The sequence below is a fragment of the Lethenteron reissneri genome, chromosome 45 (assembly GCF_015708825.2).
Source record: "Lethenteron reissneri isolate LAM-NWPU_2019-01 chromosome 45, ASM1570882v1, whole genome shotgun sequence".
Classification (NCBI taxonomy): Eukaryota; Metazoa; Chordata; class Hyperoartia; order Petromyzontiformes; family Petromyzontidae; genus Lethenteron; species Lethenteron reissneri.
The window spans coordinates 4,749,940-4,770,294 of NC_083823.1; the positions used below are offsets into that span (position 1 = coordinate 4,749,940).

Here is a 20,355-nt window from a genome sequence, read left to right on the forward strand (position 1 = left end):
ATGTAACTCGACTCACGAATTCGTTCACGTAACACCAGTTATTTTTTCTAAACATGCTGGCAGAGCCCCTGGTTGATAATCCACTGCCCGATGAGGGTCCGTGGCAGGGAGCCATAGACGTTGGAGCATAGTGCAGTATAACTTACCATGGATTTTGGTGATACAGCATCCATCCAGGTGCAAGTTCCAGCTGAGCTTTTTGAGGTGACGAGATAGGGCGTTAGTGATCTTGGTGATTTGGTCTTCGGCCCCTTTCTAAATGTATGACAATTAAAAAAGGCTTTAGTGTAGCTCCTAAAAACGGAAATGGGTATTGTAATCTCCGAAAGACTGTCATCAACTTTGCCGTATCGTTTTGAAATGTTTGGGTAAGCCCTATTTAAATGCAGGGAATTAAACCACCACCATGGTGCAAGATATTTGACGAACCCACCTTACTACCTACAGCTGTGCTCGATTTAGTTATACCTGCAAACATTTTCTTGTTGAAAAGAAATGAACGGCTCCCTTAAACAGATTTACGTATTATTGTTAATACTCCGAGGGGCTTGCTCTCAAGGCAGCCTTAGATGAAGAACATGTGACAGTATTTCGCTGCTAGTGGTTAAAGACCAGGCAACTAACTGCTCTATAGCCACCTTTTAACATTGCCATTATGTTGCGGTGTTGCAACTGTGTTTATCAAAAGCAGACGGACCAATAAGCTACCTCTGCTGGGTGAGGTTCTACGGTGATTTTTATTGTTTTGGGAAAATGAAACGCTCTGAGGTTTTAGACCTTGTCAGACCTGTTGCACTCATTGGTTTATATTCTCATTTGTGAAGAACGGTGGGTTTGGAACCATCACCAGATACAAACGCACTCCTCTGCTAAACCGCTGAGGTGGATTGCCCTTGATTAGATTGAAACAAATGACATTTTAACCTGCATTTTTACGTTACTCGTTTGGTTAATTAAACTTTGTTCACTAACGAGCCATCCATTTAGTATGTACACATGGAGGGGGGGGGGGGTTAACCCAAATGCGTACGCTTGTGTATGGGGGGGGGGTCTACTGACAATTTGCGCATAGGAAACGGGGGGGGGGGGGCGGCGAAGCCTCGATAATAATTTGTCGACATTGGCCTTCAAATGAGCCACAGTTCAGTTTCTCCAGCTGTCAGACGACAAATACTACGGGAGAAGTGGGACTGTGGGAGAGGTTTCACTCGTGTGCCACCGTGCCCCTGATTGCAGCTGTCACGCAGCTCAGCAAAATAAGTGGCCAAGGTACGCAACTTAATTCTTTAATTCAGCTGGCGGTGGATTATTTGTTTGCTTAAACACGTCATTATTAATCCTTCATCGTTTCTGCGTGTATTAAATATCTGCTGTTCTATAGGATTCGGGGGGGGGGGGGTGCGTCAAGCGTACATACGCAGGTGGGGGGGGGGGGGGTCAAGTTTTGACGGATTTTTGCGTACTTACCAAATGGATGGCCCCAAGATCGGTTTAATGTTCCCACACGTGAAAAGGGCATTATGTAGTCCTGTCATGTGTGTGTGTGTGTTATCTGTTCCATCTGCCAGGGCTTTCACCGATTTCAAGATAGATCTATCAGAGTGCAGGGGTGGGTGGGGGGTATAACAGTCAGGTGTTTATCTGTGTTGGTGTGCACTCTAAATAATTAATTTATAGCCATTTCGGTATTTGAAAGCTATTAAAATGAACTGTTCAGTATCTCGCAGAATCTCACAGCTGTAATATACGTCTCGAAAATGGCTTTAGGGAAATGCTCTATCTGACAGCTGATATCTCGTGGTGTATTCCTTTGTTTCAGGGTACTATGTGCCACACAATACTTATTATAATAAAATAATATCTAAATGATGATAAAAAAATAATTGCTATATAAATAGTATAATAACACAAGATGACTAGTGGAAGTAAAGTATAGTCATTGTAACGCTCGCCCATGTGATGGCGTGTTGCTGTAGAGATGTATGTTATTGGCGTTCTCTCCTCTTAGTAATCTTAATCAAACACAAAATAAATTTACTAGCAGGCATACAGCCCTGTTGAGTTTAAGCTCTGTGGCTGTTTGCAATTAAAGATAATTGCTGTGCTTTTTTTAAAAGGTGTTTGGGCAAAATTCTTCACATGGACATCACCGCACTTGATAAGCCTTAAAAAAAAGTGAACGTGTTTATACATTTAACAAAAAATATGTTTTTTTAAATATCTATTTGCCTTCCATGTAAATCATCGACAGCATTTTTGTAATAAAACAAGCTTTTGGTATAAGGCTCGCTAAACAAATGCTGCTGGTTTTCCAGAGGCTATTGGTTAAGAGCATTCCCCTTAAAACCATGGGGCCCTATCAGCGCAAAAAAGCAATGTATAACTGTTGATGTTAATTTATTTAATTGCTCAGAATGTTCCATGTCTGCACTTAAAAATAGGGGGGGTGGGGGGGGTCCAGAAAAGGTTAGGGATAATGTTTGGCTATTTCCAGAGCAGTAGTATTTTACATAACAGCCATCCAGATGTCGTAAATATGTTGATAGTTTCTGTCTTAAATGCACTAATGTATTAGTTGGAATATATTTATAATAACCTCTCTCCACGCATGGTTATAGCTCACCCATGATTCACACGATTAATAATAATAATCTCCCCTTTATTTACCCAGAAAAGAAGCCCTGACCAGATCTCTATTCATGTTTGGCGAATTATGTCAAGTTTTGGGCTTCATGTGGGAGGCAAATCCACCATGCATCCACCATGCATGTGAGGGGGTAATTTATACTCGAGGTCCACACCAATAGATTGAGGAATGCATTTCTGTACTGCCATCATCTGGCCATCTGGCAGCTCCAGTCCCGCCTACACCGGATATTTTCAAACTGTCAAGGCCACACCAGTACTCAATTTGCTTGGGCTTTCGAAATCTGATGGATCCGAGGCATTCAGGGTGATTTGGTCTTGAACACGATGCTACACCACACCCACCCCCTAAAGGGATCAAAAACAACATCTGACTGGTAGACGCATTGCTTTTTTTAGAGCAGCAGTTTGTTTCACGTAATTGCTTCAGAAACATGTTCTGCCCATGCCGCAAGTGGGCTCCATTCTATGCTGGTTTTGCGCAATACAGTGGCTTGCAATACATTGGCTTCCAAATAGAGCCATATTTCCAGATATTGGAACTTTCATAATGTGACACTGGTTCCCAGCTGCACTAAAATAAAAGGCTATTAACACCCGCGTTATAAAATGCTCTGGGAACGTGGCCAGTGGCCATGTGATGCCGAACTTTACTTTGTTCTGCCGTCCTGCATGATATAAAAATGTGACTTTCAAAGTGTAAAATGAATGTTGAACTTTTTTTCCCCGTGTACATTTTGTATGTGTTTTCCCCGCAGTCTCCAGCGTCGTCATATTTCTTGCACTTAACATGCTGTTTTCTAGGTATGTAATGATGTAACCCCTCCCCGCTAAGGATTCGATGAATTGTCATCTCGATTTAGTTTTGTAATTTGATTAGTGTTCTTAGAATAGTGTTCATGGTCTCTCTTGTGTTGTTTCTAGTTTCCTCTTCTCATTTATACAGTTCACTTGTTTAGCCCAAACGTAACATCAGATAATTTGTACGCTTCAGAAATCGCAACTGATTATTAAACGCACAATTTAATGCATGTATTATCAGTAGAACGATATTAAGTGACGAATAAATGCACAGTTTAACGACACTTATATTTACGCAATCTAACCCACAAACCTCTTATGGATAATTTCGGTCGCGAAAGCCTACGTGTTAAACAAATGCAACAGTTTCCATCTTTACACTGCAAAATCTTACATCCGTGCATCGAGTTATTGATTTCAAAAACACAGTACACTCATCTTCTTGGTTCTTTCGGTAAAGTCACGTAGCATGGAAATAATAAAATAATAAAAATAAAACATAAAATAATTATCACGACGTTTCGGCCACAACGCAAGCAGCTGTCCTCAGGTGAAGAACAGGTCTGTCGAGAAGACAGAGTCTGAATGACACCCCAGGCTTGGAGCGTCTATTTAAGCTGGGAGGGAGGACGTGACTTTACCGAAAGAACCAAGAAGATGAATCCCTGCAGTCACGAAAGCTTTAAATCGAAACAGTACACTCAGTTTCGTTTTCATGTGGCTGAACGAGCCTTCGCCATGCGCGCGCGCCGTCAACGTTTTCTACCTCTCCCCACGAAGGCAAGGGCCAGACAGCACGATGGCCGTGCGGGACACGCGATGGTTGACGCTGGAGGTGTGCCGGGAGTTCCAGCGGGGCACGTGCAGCCGCGTGGACACAGAATGCAAGTTCGCCCACCCACCAAAGTCGTGCCAGGTGGAGAACGGCCGTGTCATCGCCTGCTTCGACTCGCTTAAGGTCAGCGCGACCGCCTGTTGCCCGCCGCTTTGCCTTTGTATCGTTGCCGCACGGCTGCACCCCCCCGCCACCCGCTGCCGATGGAGCAGAAGGCGCTGAGATGTTTCTTCAGAGAGTGAGCCTGCTTGCTGGGTGTTGGCCTGGACTGTTTTTTGTCGTGCGTGTTGAAAACCACCATCCACAGGGGGGGGTATCGACCTTAGCTTGACACCGTATGCGGTGTTGTGCGTTCTGGAAATCTTGGACAGACCAATTTATGGCGAGTAACTCCGGAGCTGCTGAGCTTGCACGAGGATGTTGGCAGCACTCCCTTTGAGGGGCTCCATAGGTTTCTAGGTCAGCTCAAGAGCTTCACTTTTTTTAGTGTTTAATGGCCCCAAAGTGTGTTGTCTGTCACAAAATCTCATCAAATGAAGCCCTGCAGAATCATTAAACTTGCGATTAAGCAGAACACTGCCGGCACAAGCGAGGTTCGTATGGGTAGAAGGGGTGTGGTGTCAAACTCATAAAAATCTTTAATCAAACCATTAATCAAGTCCAGGCCTAAAATTGCTTCTGGGAGCTTCATTGCTAGAGATCCCACATGTAACTGCTGTTGGTCACACACAACACGAGCATTGTTTTGCATTTAAATTATGGAGTGTACATCACGTTGGCCACGAATTGGTTGACCCGAACAGCCAGACACAGACATTGGGGGGATTAAGGACTGTGAAGCCAGCTGACAAACTGGTTTGGGATGTGGTACATCTCTAATATTTTGTGGTAATGCCTGTCTTGTTTTTATTATATGCATACCACAGTCCTTACTCGTTCCGGGCAACCTTATTCGGGATATATTTTGTACAACGAGAATGAAACTTCATTTATAATTCAGGTTTCTGTTGGCTGAAAGTGTGGTGTGAGCACTGTGTGTGTTGAGAGCCAGCATGCTGGACCATGCAGAGTTTGTTTCTGGGTTTGTCCTCAATTATGGAAAGCGAGTGATGTGGCACACTAACCTACATTTACGGAGAGCAAGAAAACATTTGAAAGTTTCAGACGCTTCCCAGGATGCGGGGCATTGCGACGTGTTTGCCGAGATCCTTTTAATTTGTCAGTTATGTAAGAAGTTTGCAAGCTACCATTATTGATTCAGCATTGCCAGCCACTTTTAAAATTTGTATTGTCCTGCATGGATATAAGTTATATCAGTTTGTGTATAACTGCCATTGTTTGCGATCTAAATACGCATTTTTTTAATTTACACTTGATTGGACATTGAATATATAATTATCATGATCATCAAAATTGACAGCATTTTGTCAATTAACTGATGGATGAAAGCTTCATCACACCACATAAGTCGTCGGGGTTATTTGACCATGCTTCACCATGCTGGTTAGTGCGAGTGTGTGAGGGGGGCACCGAGGGCAAGATAATATTTCACTCGGCCGTGGTTGGGCTAGGTCACCTGGTTTAAAGTGCAGTGCGCTAGCCACCGCTGTCACCCCATTGAGAATTTATACCCGAGGGCAAATGTATGAAACATGCTAATGACATGACGTGTGATGGGCAGATACAATGAGTATTCCCATTACGCCCCGTGTAATTCTCTGAATAATAATTAATGTTTCCCAATGAATGTCATTTCCCAAGGGTGAGCATACTACACGTGTATCATTACCTTCTCAAGATTCCACAATGAGCCAAGAATCGAACCACATTTACTGGTCGTTTCATGAACACGGGCATTTAACTTTTTGCGCGTTTTTGTTTTAAAGTCTTTCTCGTGAACTTGTTTTTCCAATGCCGTTATCGTTCTTGCATGAGGCCCACATGCCATTACGCACGAGTTAGAATGTGTGGTACATACCGATCGGAAGCCTCGAAGGTAAACATGATGTGACATTGTAAATTAGAAATGGTGTCATAAATTAAACATTAAGAAAGCACATCTCATCCTGCGAAGCAATTTGCAGAGCAGAAATTAAAAGAATGCATTGCGAGCATGCAAAGTTGTGTTCCAGTCAGGTTAGGTTTCATGTGGTACAGTATATGTTTACATATAAAAATCTAATTTGGCTTTATATGTATGTTATGCAACCTAGTCATGAATGTTGTTGTGGCTGACATTATTTTGTTGTTATGCGAACAAAACTTGAATTGTACGCAAAGACAAGAATGTGCATACACAAGCCCTCAAGCAGTTACATAATGGGAAAGCTGAGTTTGTATTCTGGAGAAATGTTAGACATCGTTTCTTATCAGATGCATTTACTTCACATTCATTGGAATGTCCACAAAAACAAGTATAAGTTTACTGTCACAGTCACTGAAAGGGGCCAAAATAATTTGCTGTGTTTTGCTGGAAATTAACAAATAGAAAAAAATAGTTGAGTTTCTAGTGGAGGGAGCTCTAGAGCGGTGAGATTACCCACACAGTGCCTTGTGACCTCTTGGTGAAAGGCGTTATAGAAGTGTAAATCATTATTATTTACCCCACAGCATGCTGTCTGCCGATTAACTAACTGGCGAACCCATTTTCACAACTGGGTGAACGGTGGCGGGGATGTTATTTTAGAAACTTGCAACATTGTTTCAACTGCCGTGCCGGGTTGATGACGAGATGTTAACTACCTTGCCTTGTACGCAGAAGGTCATGTGTTCGATCCCGACCCTGTGACACCTGTATATTTGGAGGTTACGCGTTTTTACCCGTGGTCGTGTGGAGTTTTCTCCGGGTCCTCCGGTTCTTCCCTCCACAATTAGAAACATGCGTTTAAGAGTGTTTGGCTGCTTTAAATTTCCACACCTAAAGCCGCTTCGTTGAGTAATCATTTGTTGCCAGGTCGCTTCTGAAAAAGAACTCTATAGCTCGGTGGGCGTTACCTGGTAAAATAAAAAAAAGAGTTTAGTTGAGAACTGGGATGCTGCTGCAGCAGCATCCTGTGTACAGTGCATTCTGCCTTTTCATGGTCGATGCCAACGGGTTCCTTATCCAACGAAGCAGCACGCTGCCTGTGGGTAAAATTTGATGCGGCTCATTGCCACATTTTTGGAAAAGATGCCAGCGGCGAAACCCAAGCGGTGGCTGGATCTTTTTTTTTGTGCCGCATGTGATGCAATAAATTGTATTGCTCAAACTCGTGATGGCATTCGCGTTAAACTGCTCCATTTTGTCGCTGCCAATTGTTGCCCCATGCAACCGTTTGTGCTTCGCGAGCCCTCGTACGTGTTGCACACTGGCGAAAATTTCGTGGGTAGAGAGATAAAAAAAACTTATATAATAACTGACCCCATGCAAATGTGATTTGAGAAAAAAAACACTTAAATTATAGTCTCTAATCTTATCTTCAAAAGAATGCTATGCAGCTTCCTGTAAAAGAAAATGATGGCTTCTATTTTTTAAAAGTCTTTAAATAACTTGTTTACACGGAGCTGTATGACCATCTCTAGTGGAACACGAGGGTCCCTGGGAACATTACATTTGTAATTTAGACTGTGAAAGAACCACGTGATGATGTGGCAAAGGGCGTTTTTAGCTGATGAGGGAACAGGGGCAGCAGGGGAGAGCCAGGGGACTGGTGTGGCAACCCTTTGGCTCGGATGCCAACACATCAACACTCTGTCACTCTGCTAACCCAAGAAGATAGGTCCAGACACAGACATTCACTGTCTTGACCTAAGTAACCCAGTTCTCCTTGGACTGGCCTCTACCTATTTCTCTCCTCTTCATCTCTCGCTGATCCCATTCACGCACTCTCTCCTACCTCTCCCGTCTGATCTCGCTCTACTCCCCTCCACGCAAGTTCCGTTCTAGCGACAAATAATTTTTATCGAAGCCCCCACTCAACGTTCACTCAAAGGGAAGTTGCTCATTCTCTTTTGCTGCCCCTATAAGTCTGGAGCTCGCTTCATTCAGCCAGCCGTGCTGTTGACTTCCTGCCCCTGTTCCAAGTCCTTTTTAAATCCTTTATATTAAGTTCGCTTGCTTGCGTGCTTGCTTGCTTGCTTACGACCGTGCAAACCTTTCGGTCGTTTTTTAACCCACTTCCCGTGATCCAATCGAGCTGACATTTTGCACACAGACTCGTTGTGCGAGACAATTAATGTTCGTAAAATTTTTTTTCCAAAATTTTACACTGTTTAGGGAAAACAAATTAAATATTTAATTACCAATTGTTTAATACTACAGACAATCATCTCAAGCCAGAGGACGAGAGCACTCGAGCCGCCACGCATATAAAGGATTTAGAGTGAAAAACTTAGTTTTTACGGGTTATACTTATTTTAATCTGCCCATGACTGTCTGTCTCCCTATAAAATAAATATGCCTACTGGTTTTTTTTTACACCGTGCTGAGATGTGGTCTTATTTAGATGTGCTATTTATACTAGTGACCTGACTCAACAGAGAAGATATGATCAGACACTTTACATAAACCATGTATTTTTGGCTACGTGTTGTGTGTTCATAGTTTGGGTTAATGTTAGGCCCAGCAACTGAATTTGAATGCAGGCACTTAAATATACGCATGTTTTTGTTTGTGATCAATCAGGTCAAATTATAATGACAAGATATGATGTAATTAGTGCTCATAAATGATTTAGGAATTCCATTCGTTAAATAAATTATCCTTTCCTTCTAAATGTAAGAGGACCAGACATCGAATACCTCATCTCCCAGAACACATTTCCAATGAGTAGTATGACACTATTGACATGAGGAATTGTCTTTTTTAAAAATCCTTTATATTAAGTTCGCGTGCTTGCTTGCTTGCTTAGGACCGTGCAAATCTTTCGGTCGTTTTTTAACCCACTTCCCGTGATCCAATCGAGCTGACATTTTCCACGCAGACTCGTTGTGCCAGACAATTATTGTTCGTGAAAAAAATTCCCAAAATTTTACACTTTTATAGGCAAAAAAAAATGATTTTACATATATTCAAATAGAACGCATTCATGGCTTTGGCTGAACGTCAGAGTGTAAGAGCCCAGAGCGTAACCCCTCCACAGGCCGTGGCGGAGTAGCGCAGTTGGTAGCGCCCTTGCTTCCCATGCCAAAGGTCGCGGGATCGATCCCCGCGTCCTCCACAGGCGAATGTATTTTAAAATCCTTTATATTAAGTTCGCGCCACGCATATAAAGGATTTATAGTGACAAACTTTGTTTTTACGGGTGTACTTGTTTAACCCCCTGAAATCAGGTCATGACCATCACAGAAATACTCCTTCTGTTTACTATTAATCCCGGCATTTTACTATTTGCGACATTTCATCAGCGGCACCCGGTTGAGAGTTTTCCCAAAGCCCTCGACTCCACCAACTTTGTGCCTCCACAGCCCCGATTGGCTTGCCGCTTCACGTACCGATCCGTAAAGTTCACAATTCTGAACTTTACGTCTCGTTAATTTGACGTTCTCGGGGTGCGCCACTCGTCTGCCCCCCCCCCCCCCAAGAGGCTGCTATAGGAAATAATGCCAGACAACTATTTGGTAATTATCAGGCTTGATCAATCCACTGCTGGATGAAAGCCTCCCCCAAGCTGTCTCGTTTCTCTCACAGCGATCTGATTTTGCACACGTGTGACCTGGTGGTGGAAGTTTTTTGTTGACTTTTTTTTTGCAATTTAAAATCGTTTTTTGGAGACATGCGATCGGTGTTTATGTGAATATCACATGAGCTGTTTGTGGAATTATAATTAAATGTAGCCGTTTGACTGAGTCGCAGTGTAAGCTGCATTTTTAGTTATGTAACACGGCTTGGTTGCATGCGTTGGCTTGGCTTGCAATCCAAGCTTGTCAACATATTTCTCCCATCTTGATGGTTCTTTTGATTTTGAATATTGCATACGTGGCATTTTCATTCATTTTGAGAGTGGGGGCGTGAGTAATATTCATTGACAGCCTTAACTTTTTGTATTCTTACTGCCGAAGGCAACCGACATAAAATTGCTTAGTAAATGTGTTCCCCCACAATATTATGCATGGTAGATAAAACAAAAACATGAATACAATAAGCAGAACAATCATAAAGTGGTGAATTCAAACAACAAGTCTGTTGCATTCACAGAAGACATGTAAACGGTACTTAATGCAGTCAGCTTGTTTTTATTTCAAGTACATCTCTCACATGCTAGTCATGGCTTGTTGTGTTGCAGAATAATTATTCTGCACTTGTGTGTACGTGATGGATGAATTATGCTGATTGCTGGACGTTTACATGACAAGCAAAACCTGGAGATCATTTAATGGAATTGGTGTGAATGTAAATAATTATCATCGCAATCTTTTTTTCTTTTTCCAGTGTTTTAAGGGTGTTTTTTTTTCAGACAAAAAGGGCGGGTCAGTTTTTATAAAGCTGTGTTCACCCCAGACATGAACGTATAATGAAATGTTAGTTTCCGTACATCTGTTAGGAATTAGAAATGTGCCACGCGGAATATTATTTAAAGCAAACCATACTACTAAATTACAAGGAGTGCATATCGAATATGTGTAATAACGTTAATGCGGTGTACAAGTGTCATTGATTGTGCTTCTACATTCGACAGCCCCTTGTAACAGCTGCTTCTTTAATTTAAAGCGTAAGAAATTAGCTATCCATTGCTCCCCAAGCCCCACCCAACCCTCTCTCGCTGTCTTGTGGTGCAACAATCCACGTACCTCCAGCAGACGAAATACATTTTATCGCCACCATCTCTGTGGTGGACATACTCTCGGGGCGGGTTCTCTCTCATTTGGCTGCCACTCCTGAGTTAGTCACGGCCACTGTCCCTTCTTGTTATGTGTCCTTATCACCCCAATTAAAACAAAACATGTCTAACTTGTACGCTCTTCGAATCTGCATTTTCTTATTTCTGTCTCTGTGTAATTTTAAGCATGGCACCCAACTCTCAATGCGACTTCAGCTTTTTGAAGCACGTCCGTGAACACATTTTACGCACTCGCAACATGCTGTGCGCTACAATTTGATCTTTTATAATTCAAAATATTTCAGGCTTTTGTTCACGAAAGAGCATTAAATATTCTTCAGATGCTGGTTTTGTTGCGTATGCAAAAAAGTAAAAAATATAACACCGCCAGTAAATTGTAAATCTTTGCTGTAATGTGCCATTTGCAGGCACCATAAAAAACCAAGCTATATATTATAGGGAAAAGTAAACAAAAAAACCCACCCAGTGTTGGCTACGGGGGATGCGGTTGGATATTGTGCGAACAAGGGGGGCGGGTTTCGATTTAAAGTTTTCGTGACTGCAGGGATTCATCTTCTTGGTTCTTTCGGTAAAGTCACGTAGAAGGGAAATAATGAAATAATAAAAATGAAACATAATAAAATAATTCTCACGACGTTTCGGCCACAACGCAAAGCAGCCGTCCTCAGGTGAAGACCAGGTCTGTCGGGGAGACAGCGTCTGAATGACGCGGTCTGTCGGGGAGACAGCGTCTGAATGACGCGGTCTGTCGGGGAGACAGTGTCTGAATGACGCTGTCTCCCTAAAAGAACCTGGTATTATTTCCCTTCTACGTGACTTTACCGAAAGAACCAAGAAGATGGGGGGGAGGGTGCTCCCTTGGAGTGCTTCTCGCTACTCCCAGAGCCCTCCAGCGAGAGCGGGTGGGTACGCCCTTGCCTCTCGAATTCGCGTCTTTAATGCGTCTCCAGAAATTGATTTTTTTTCTCCACCCCCCCCTGTCTTCCACAGCCCCACCCCCTCCTACTCCTTACTGAAACCCAATACACTTTAAAGGGCCGCGTACTGTAAACCTAGCTTTCCCGCGCGATGGCTTAATGTACTCGAGCTGAGATTGGAGGGAGGGTCTGATGGAGGGGGAGGATGGTGGGGGGGGGGGTGCGGAACCGCAGAGATTTTCACCAGAGGTCTGCCACACCCCCACAGCATCCTCCGCTTTTAATTCTTGCTCATTTATTTTGTTGCCCATCACCTGTGCAATTTAAAGTAATCAAGGTGGATTGCAGCGGGCCGGCAATGTTTTGAAAGCTGCTAGGTTAATGAGTTTTATTGGAAACCACAATAGTTATTTTCAGCCCCCACCCTCTTTCAGAGACGGTCGCAGTGACGCTAGGCGCTTTGAGTTGGTGTCGATGCTCAAATATGAAGCCGACCCAAATTAACTTAAAGGCTGACTTAGCCTTGATACCATCACGCGAATTCCTCCAGTCATCCTCGCAGCAGCTGCTTTTGGCTAGCCATCGAACAAAGCGGGGGTCACTGTCGCACACTTTGGGATGTGCTTCTGCGGCCGTCTGGAACACCTCTTCCAATCCGATATTAGGAAGTGGCAGATTGAAAATTAATTTCTTGAATTTTTTGTTTAGTTTGTCCTTGCTTCGTACCTCCATTTAGCACGGTTGGCTTTGTACTGTGCGAAAGAAATTCTGCATCCATGCTTATTATCTTGCTCTAATTATATTTTTCTTATAAAACGGAAAAACAACCACTTCCTGTGTAGTGCAAGAGTGGGGCTATGTGTAATGCAATCTAAGGGTCGCGACTCAGCCCTTCGTCCCTTAGGGGTCGATAAAATAGGTACAAATTTGTGGGTTATTCACCACTGTCTGTTCTATGGAAAGACTCTACCAATGTATAATATAATAATAGGGGTTTTCCCCTTTTTTCTGGCAACAAAACTGAAACCTTTTTACAAGGATTCATGTCTGCATTAACCACAATACTTGCAGTCAAAATAAAAAAAAACCACGCTATGATAATATATGCATTGTCCTTTCTTTAAAGAAAGCCGTCCCTTGGTGTGGACCAATCAGTTTCAAGGACAATGAATATATTATCATAGCATGTTTTTTGTTTGCATTTTGACTGCAAGTATTGTGGTTAATGCTGACATGAATCCTTGTAAGAAGGTTTCAGTTTTGTTGCCAGAAAAAAGGGGAAAAACCCTATTATATTTTGGTACTGGCAAAGGAGGTCTAATGATGTAGACTCTACAACTGGTTCATGGCTGTCAACAAAAGTTGGCTACTTCTCCACAGTAATTTGAAACCAATTGGCCTTTTTGACTGTGATTTACAACGAAAAAGAACAACCATACTGCTCCTTATCCCAAAATGTGACATCAAAGACAAGGTGTCTGTATCAGTGCTGGGCTTTTATGTACGTCTTAGTCTGCCACAGACAACCTTCAGATATTTTTGGCTAATGTGAAATCCATTTATTCCACGAGATGTATCTGTACGGGGAATATTCCTACAGAGTACGAGAGGTCATCAATCAATGGGCTAGGCTATATTTCTGTCTGAGAGGCAGTGCTTGTAAGTATTTAGTTTAGCAACATTATTAATTTCTTTCAAATAAAAAAAACAATATTGATGATGGTGATTGATGATGATATTTGTTGTGGACTTTGCAGCATGGTCGATATCAGATCGAGGCCACAGTCTGTGTAGTCTCGGATGAACTGGCACCGGATTTTTTTGTGTGTGCAGATTCTCCATTTGTGGTTCGTGACCTGGCTCACAGCGAGTCTCTGCAAGGGTCTCTGCTCTAATTTATTCCGGAGTGCATTTCCGTGGTCCAGACAAGATTTTAGTGGGGAAGAGTTCAATTTCCATTGCCGTAAAATTCTGATTATTTGAAAACGTTATTGCAAAGAGCAAGAACAATTAATGTTTTAAACGAGCTGCCAGTATTTATTTTAGTTACGATGAAATTTTTTGCTTCCAGAAGTGATGCATTCGTCGCTGCCACCGATAAGGCTGCAACGGAAGTGGACTGCTAATGTTGTTTAATAATAAAACACACGCAGCTGGGCGAACAGCCCTGTGCTGGGGCAGGCTCGGTCATTAGCCGCGATATTGGCTTTTGTAATGAATTTGTCTGGCTTCTTACTGCCCCGGCTTCCTGAGTGACTGCAGCCGACGGTTCATTATTGGTAGGATGCGGACACACGGGCCAGTGGCAAGCTGGCATGCCGAGGGAAGGTAAGCGGAAAGGAAATAAATCGTAGATGAGTTACGATGCGTCAACCAAACTTGAATCTTACACGCGCAAAACACACTGATTTTGCGTGTGAAAATCGGTGATTATTTATGCACATTTTATGCCAATGGACATATAGGATAATGTGGCAAAACTAGACGGACAGTACAAACGAGACAGGACAGATGGTGTAAACGTGACAGAGCATGCGAGATGGGCATAGCAAACGAGATGCACAGTACGAGCAAGGCAGACTACTGGACATGTGAAACTACTGGACTTGTGTGAAAAAGAGCTTTATAGCTCGTAGGATTCCTCCAGTATAAACAAATATTCTGATTCTGAGAAGGTACAAATGAGATACAGTATATCTGAGTCGGGCAGCACAATCGAGGCGGCTTACAAATGAGACAGCATATACGAGATGGATATTACAGATGACACAGAAAATTAGCGCTTCCGGAATTGAATCACGACCCCCCGTATCGTGAAAGTGCATCCAAATCGCTTTGTTGGCGGGGTGGAGGCAGGGGGGGGATGGTTGTGGAGGGTTGGATTGGTGGAGGGGGGGGGGGACTTTAACATGCATAATCAAGAAATAGAATGCTGCCCTGCAGGGCTGTTGTCACCAATGACATACACTGGAGAGCATGCATCAGTGCTGCCTGGAGTTTTTCGTCAGGTCTCTCCCAGGTTTTTTTTCTTCACCTGCAGTCTCGCCCGACACTTCAATTCAGCATCAGCAGTGCCAGTGGTTGTTCACTGCGGTATTCGCAAACAGCCGTGCGCGCCGAGAGAGATCGCTCTGATAAAATTGCGAATCCTCTCTCGGTTGGCTTTTCCCAAGCCTTGGTTATTTTCCATTGAATCCTCGCAAACGTAGGCTACAGGTTGCATAGCGGCCTCATGGGACCTGCAAGATTGTAACAGAAGTAATGGCAATACCGTTCGTATAAAGACTCTGCGGCAATACTGTCGGTATAAAAGAGTGGTCAAGGCAGTCTTAACTTTCAATCAAAAGAGATGTTTTGCTCATTAGAGTTGGAGACAGTGCTCATCTCCAGCTTTACAGCCTTGAGCCGGTGGTGGAAATTCAACATTCCTATGACAAGGACGAGTATATCAATCGGACAACCACTATTGACTTCCCCATGAAGGTATACTCATTTTACCTACCCCGGAGAGATGATTGATTGAGACAACCCCCAAACAGGAATTTAATCTCGCAGCTGCTCGCTCTACCGCTGAGCCACCTGGTGGCTGGATGATGTGAATAATAAATGATGGGTTAATCTGGGATCGGCTGCATGACATTTTGCAATCTCAACGTCATCATGATCAATATCGGCCATTGCCACCTTCATCAATTTGGGGACCAACCGTGGAACTTTGTCATCGTACAAATTACAAAAGGAGCCGAATTATGCTTTTAAACTAAAATGATGGTGACAATTTAACAAATATCGTGTTATGGAAGGAAACATGCTATAAACATACGATCGTGGCTTAAAATGGCATTGATCTTTGCAACCGAGGTGTCTATAGAAAGAGACTAAGTGGATTCTCATCATCATCAGCATTACTAGCCGATCTCATCCCTCCCTCTCCCCTATGGACGTCCACTCTGTTCCCTGATGGGGCCGCAAATGAGTTGTTAGTCTCCACCACCGGCCAGTGTCCCTTCTAGCGACGTCTCCTGCGCAGGCCTACTTACTTGGGCTCTCACCTGGTTAAAAATAAATTACCTTTATGGTTTGTTTAAAACTCATGTTGGACAACTAAAATCAGATTCGATTACGTGTATTAAAGACGCAACAAATACTATGATGCGATCGGTACGGGCGACATTCTTGTTGATGTATTTCTATCATTGCTTACGATTGTTCATAACTATTACGTGGTGCGTGGACAGGGCCAACAGGTGCTGTTGTTGTTGTTTTTATTAACTTCCTTCCTCGGTTTGAGCATGCGTATTGAGAACCCCCCCCCCCCCCCGACGCAGCACACTCTTTGAATGCATATGCCTGTCAACGAGTGCATTTCCATCAATCGGTGAAAGTCAATAAGTGCTTCACCGAGGGAGGCAGCTCTGTGGTTTGAATATAAACGACAGGGTGTTCGCTCTCCCGGCGTGCGTGTGTGCGTGCGTAATGGGAGGTGCGCGGCGTTTCCATGGCAAATAATCTGCCCTCTGCACTCGTCGAAGTGCGTGGCGGTGGCATTGGCGTTTGGGCGCTTGGAAAATCTCGCGGGCGGGGGAGTCTTCCTCTTCCCGTGAGCCGCACTCGCACAGGCGTAAGCAGCAGGCCCACTCGGTTGAAATGAAAATCTTCCGGTTCTGTTGCTCATGCGAACAAAGATCCCCGGTATAGCCTTAACAGACTGCCCGTGCGAATGCACGTGCACACACACGCATGTGCACACACATGCACACGCGCGGCACATTATATGCACTGACACAACGAACCACTTTCAGCGTCTCGCGATTCACTTTTATATATCGATGAAAATATTTCGCCTGGAATAATGCCGTGAGGTGGAATGCCTCGTTTTACAAGGGTGTCGGTGCCTGCGTGTCATGTCACCACGTACGTGGCAAACACATAATGGCATGCGCACAAACATTTTAGGACCTTTTTTCACAGGCGTGCATCTTATACAATGTCGCGTATGGTTACAAAGCGTCGAGAACAGGAACAAGACTGCCGATGGCTCCGCGCGCGAACATGCCAGCGCAGCGACACGCGTGAATAACTAACTGCCGTACACCGCCCCGTTTCGCTTCGAACGTTCTCTGGCAATGACAGTTGCAAGCATTGCGCGAGTGTGTTTTAATTAAAGATTTGATTGCGTTAAGACCTTGGCCAATTTTTTTTATTCGAATGCACACGTGTGGCCCCCTTTTTTTGGTCAATGCCCTGACTGGTGGATGAGGGTCTCCTGTGCCGTGTTGCCCGCGGAGGTTATTTGGCTGGAACTGGGCGCCGTGGTGGCGAGATGTTATCTGCCTCGCCTGGTTTGCAGGAGGTCGTGGGTTCGATCCCGACATTAGCGCTTGTGTATTTGAAGTTTGCGTGTTCTCCCCCGTGGTCATGTGGATTTTTTTCCAGGTCCTCCGGTTTTATTTCTCCACATTTAGAAACGTGCATTCAGAGTTTTTGGCCGATATCAATTTCCACGGGATAAGCCACTTCGTTGAGCTATCATTTGTGGCCAGGTTGCTTCTTAAAAAGAGCTATATCGCTCAGAGGGACTTATCTGGTAAGATTAAAAAAAAATTTCACTACGTGGAACAATGCAACATGTTTCTTTACGCATGGTGGTCGGCCGATCCAAGCACTATGCAGGCCCAACTCTGCTGAGCTGTTAAGATCTGACGAAATAGGGTACATTCCTGTTGATCTGATCATAGATTTGTTGTTTTTATTTCAGGAATAAGTGCCATTTATTTAATGAAAGGTAGTTTTTGTATTATGGCTTACAAATGACCTAAAAAATTCCTACTTACCAACAGGATATTAAACTACAAGATCCTTTATACAAGTGTTGGATTCCATACAATTACAGACAGTTGTAGGGGAAGCAGAGGTTTTTGTGCACTCCACTGTGAACCCAACCATCCCAATCTCGTTTCCTGGCCACGGCTATCACATCAGTGACAAGTCGGAACGGGAACCGGTTTGGAGGCTCCCCCTGCCTTTTACCAATCCACACTGACCAGCGTGGTGAAGTATGCTAAAAAAACAACCCCATGATCACACGCAACAGGTAGTCCTTTATCCAGTTCATCCAGCAGTGGATTGACAAAGAGCAGTGTTTTATATATTTTTTCTAGGCAGTTACAATCGGGAAACAATGTAAAAACACACAAATCGTAGTACACCACGACAGAAATGTCCGTTAAATAGAAACTGTTTTGTTCTGGAAAATTAACCACTTCCGCCCACCTCCCCGCCAAATTGCCTTGATTCACTGCGGAGAATTAATTCACAGTTCAATTATTTTAACATTGATGTAGCGGCCACTATTGAGTGCACATTACAAACAGCATATACAAATTGAAATACATTGCTTCTTACACGTGCTATTTGACGCATGTATTGTGAGCTTAAGAATCTATACCAATCAATGACTCGATGCTATTGCTCTATCTCAGCTGGACGTGGCACCCAGTGTACGGCGTTGTTTATTAAACGCGTCTACAAAGTAGCCCACTAATAAAAGTGGCACTTGGAAGCTGTAAATTATTCAGTTAACATAATTGCCTATTTTTGTGAGTAGCGTGCGTGCCGGACTGGCAATTCAGAAGCAGGCAATTTTCTGCACACACCTGGTGGTGGTTTTTGTCGGGGCAGACAGACAGGGCTGACGTTGACCGAGTCTTGATCGATTCCTACGCCCAGGCGTTGACGATAACGTCGCTCAAGCCATCTAACTCTCTTGACGTGCACACGTGCGTTTTTTTTTGGAAGGTGCTTTGGATTTAATTTGTTCTCCCGAGACGTGGAAAGAACCCAGAGAGTGTGTCGGCATTGTTGTTGTCGCCGTCATCTCCGTTATTGGATAGGTCCACCCCGAGCCACTTTGCACAGCAGCTGTTGGTATGCTCCGTGTTTTTCGCGTCTTGTGTCCCACACTGGCAGGCCTGAGGTCAGGCGAGACTGGTCCACCCACAGACGTGAGGTTTTTTTTTTCTCGAGTTGCGAATCTTTAGTCGGCTGCACAGGCACCTTTGGTAATTTTTTGGTTGTCTTCGTTTGCTGGCGTCCACACGACTAAAGATTCTTCATCGCAGTTGTTCCCCTTAAGGGGCGATGAAGCGGTACGCAGTGAGAGCTTTGAAGGGACGGCGGTAACAAAGGTTTATCTTGAGATTGACGTTTCGATCGGCGGCAGTGGCACCTTTGCTGGTTTTCTGATAATGGAAGCGGTGCGTTGTCGGTTCGCTATGGCTGTCACTTTCACACTGTCACACACATTGGCAGTAAAGCAAAATTTAACAGCCCTTTTTTTTCACCTGAAGACGATTGCTCGTGTTGCGATCGAAACGTCGTGATTTTAATTATTTTTTCTATCTACGTGGCTTTACCGAAAGACCCAAACAATATTTGACAGCCCTTTATCACAGCTTCTCGGTCTTGGGAGTTGTTTTGTTTGCCGTGTTGGTAAATATAGGTTCGTGAAGGGCGTTACAGGGTCAGTTCATGTATCACTCGCCGCTGATTTTATGCGTTGCCATGAATCGAACTCTGGTTACCAGGCTCATGGCACATTGCGCGAACCGCTGACACTTACACCCGATGCATTATGGGCAGCTCGTCGTGGTGGTGAGGTGTGAAGTTCCTCGCCTCGTATGAAGGAGGGTCGTGGGTTTGATCTTGACCCTGACGCTTGTATATTTGGAGTTTGCATGTCTCTCTCCCCATGATCATGTGGATTTTTCTCCAGGTCCTCCGGTTTTTCCCTCCACATTTAGAATCAACATCACGCGTTTAGAGTATTTGGCTGCAATAAGTTTCGACGTGATAAACCACTTAATTGTGCTATCATTTGTAGGCAGGCCACTTCTGAAAAAGTGCTATATAGCTCAGTGGGCCTCACCTGGCAAAATATTTTTTGTTAAAGAATTTGTTTTTTGTAATTGAAAGAAAACTACGTAAGAATAGCAGGGTGCGAGTCTCAATGGGAGCGGACGGTCGCGGTGCAAAGAGACACGTTGGTCGTGTACTCATCACATGTGTGCAAGCTGGCGAGATATTTATTTTCCCCCCTGAAGAAAAAATTGTGGTGGCCAGGGTGGCTTTATAAATCCCAAGGGCCCAGTGGGGAGGGATGAGACATTCAAACAAAACGTGCAAAATGGAAAGTGGTGAGTTATGTAATTACTTCAAATCCAACCCTGCCTGTTGCACTTGATGTCTGTGCGTGTGAGAGATCATCAGCTGTTAAGCCGCCCCTTTGTTTCGGATCTCTTTTTCCACGCGGACGGCTACTTATTATTTACGCTGCCCA

At 43.9% G+C, this 20,355-nt stretch overlaps 1 protein-coding gene across 22 annotated transcripts in view; it reads left to right on the forward strand.

The window, feature by feature from the left end:
• MBNL1 (muscleblind like splicing regulator 1) overlaps positions 1 to 20,355 on the forward strand; it is a 167,340-nt gene that overhangs the window by 47,550 nt on the left and 99,435 nt on the right. For 21 of the 22 annotated variants that reach the window (XR_009756480.1, XR_009756481.1, XM_061570313.1 and 18 more), the window contains exons 3-4: positions 3,405 to 3,450; positions 4,228 to 4,405. Coding sequence is in view for 20 of the 22 variants with exons in the window: in XM_061570313.1 (XP_061426297.1) it covers positions 3,437 to 3,450; positions 4,228 to 4,405 (192 nt within the window). In the remaining 2 variants the exon portion in view is untranslated. The remainder of the gene's footprint in view (positions 1 to 3,404; positions 3,451 to 4,227; positions 4,406 to 20,355) is intronic. The other variant, XM_061570314.1, reaches the window with a different exon arrangement.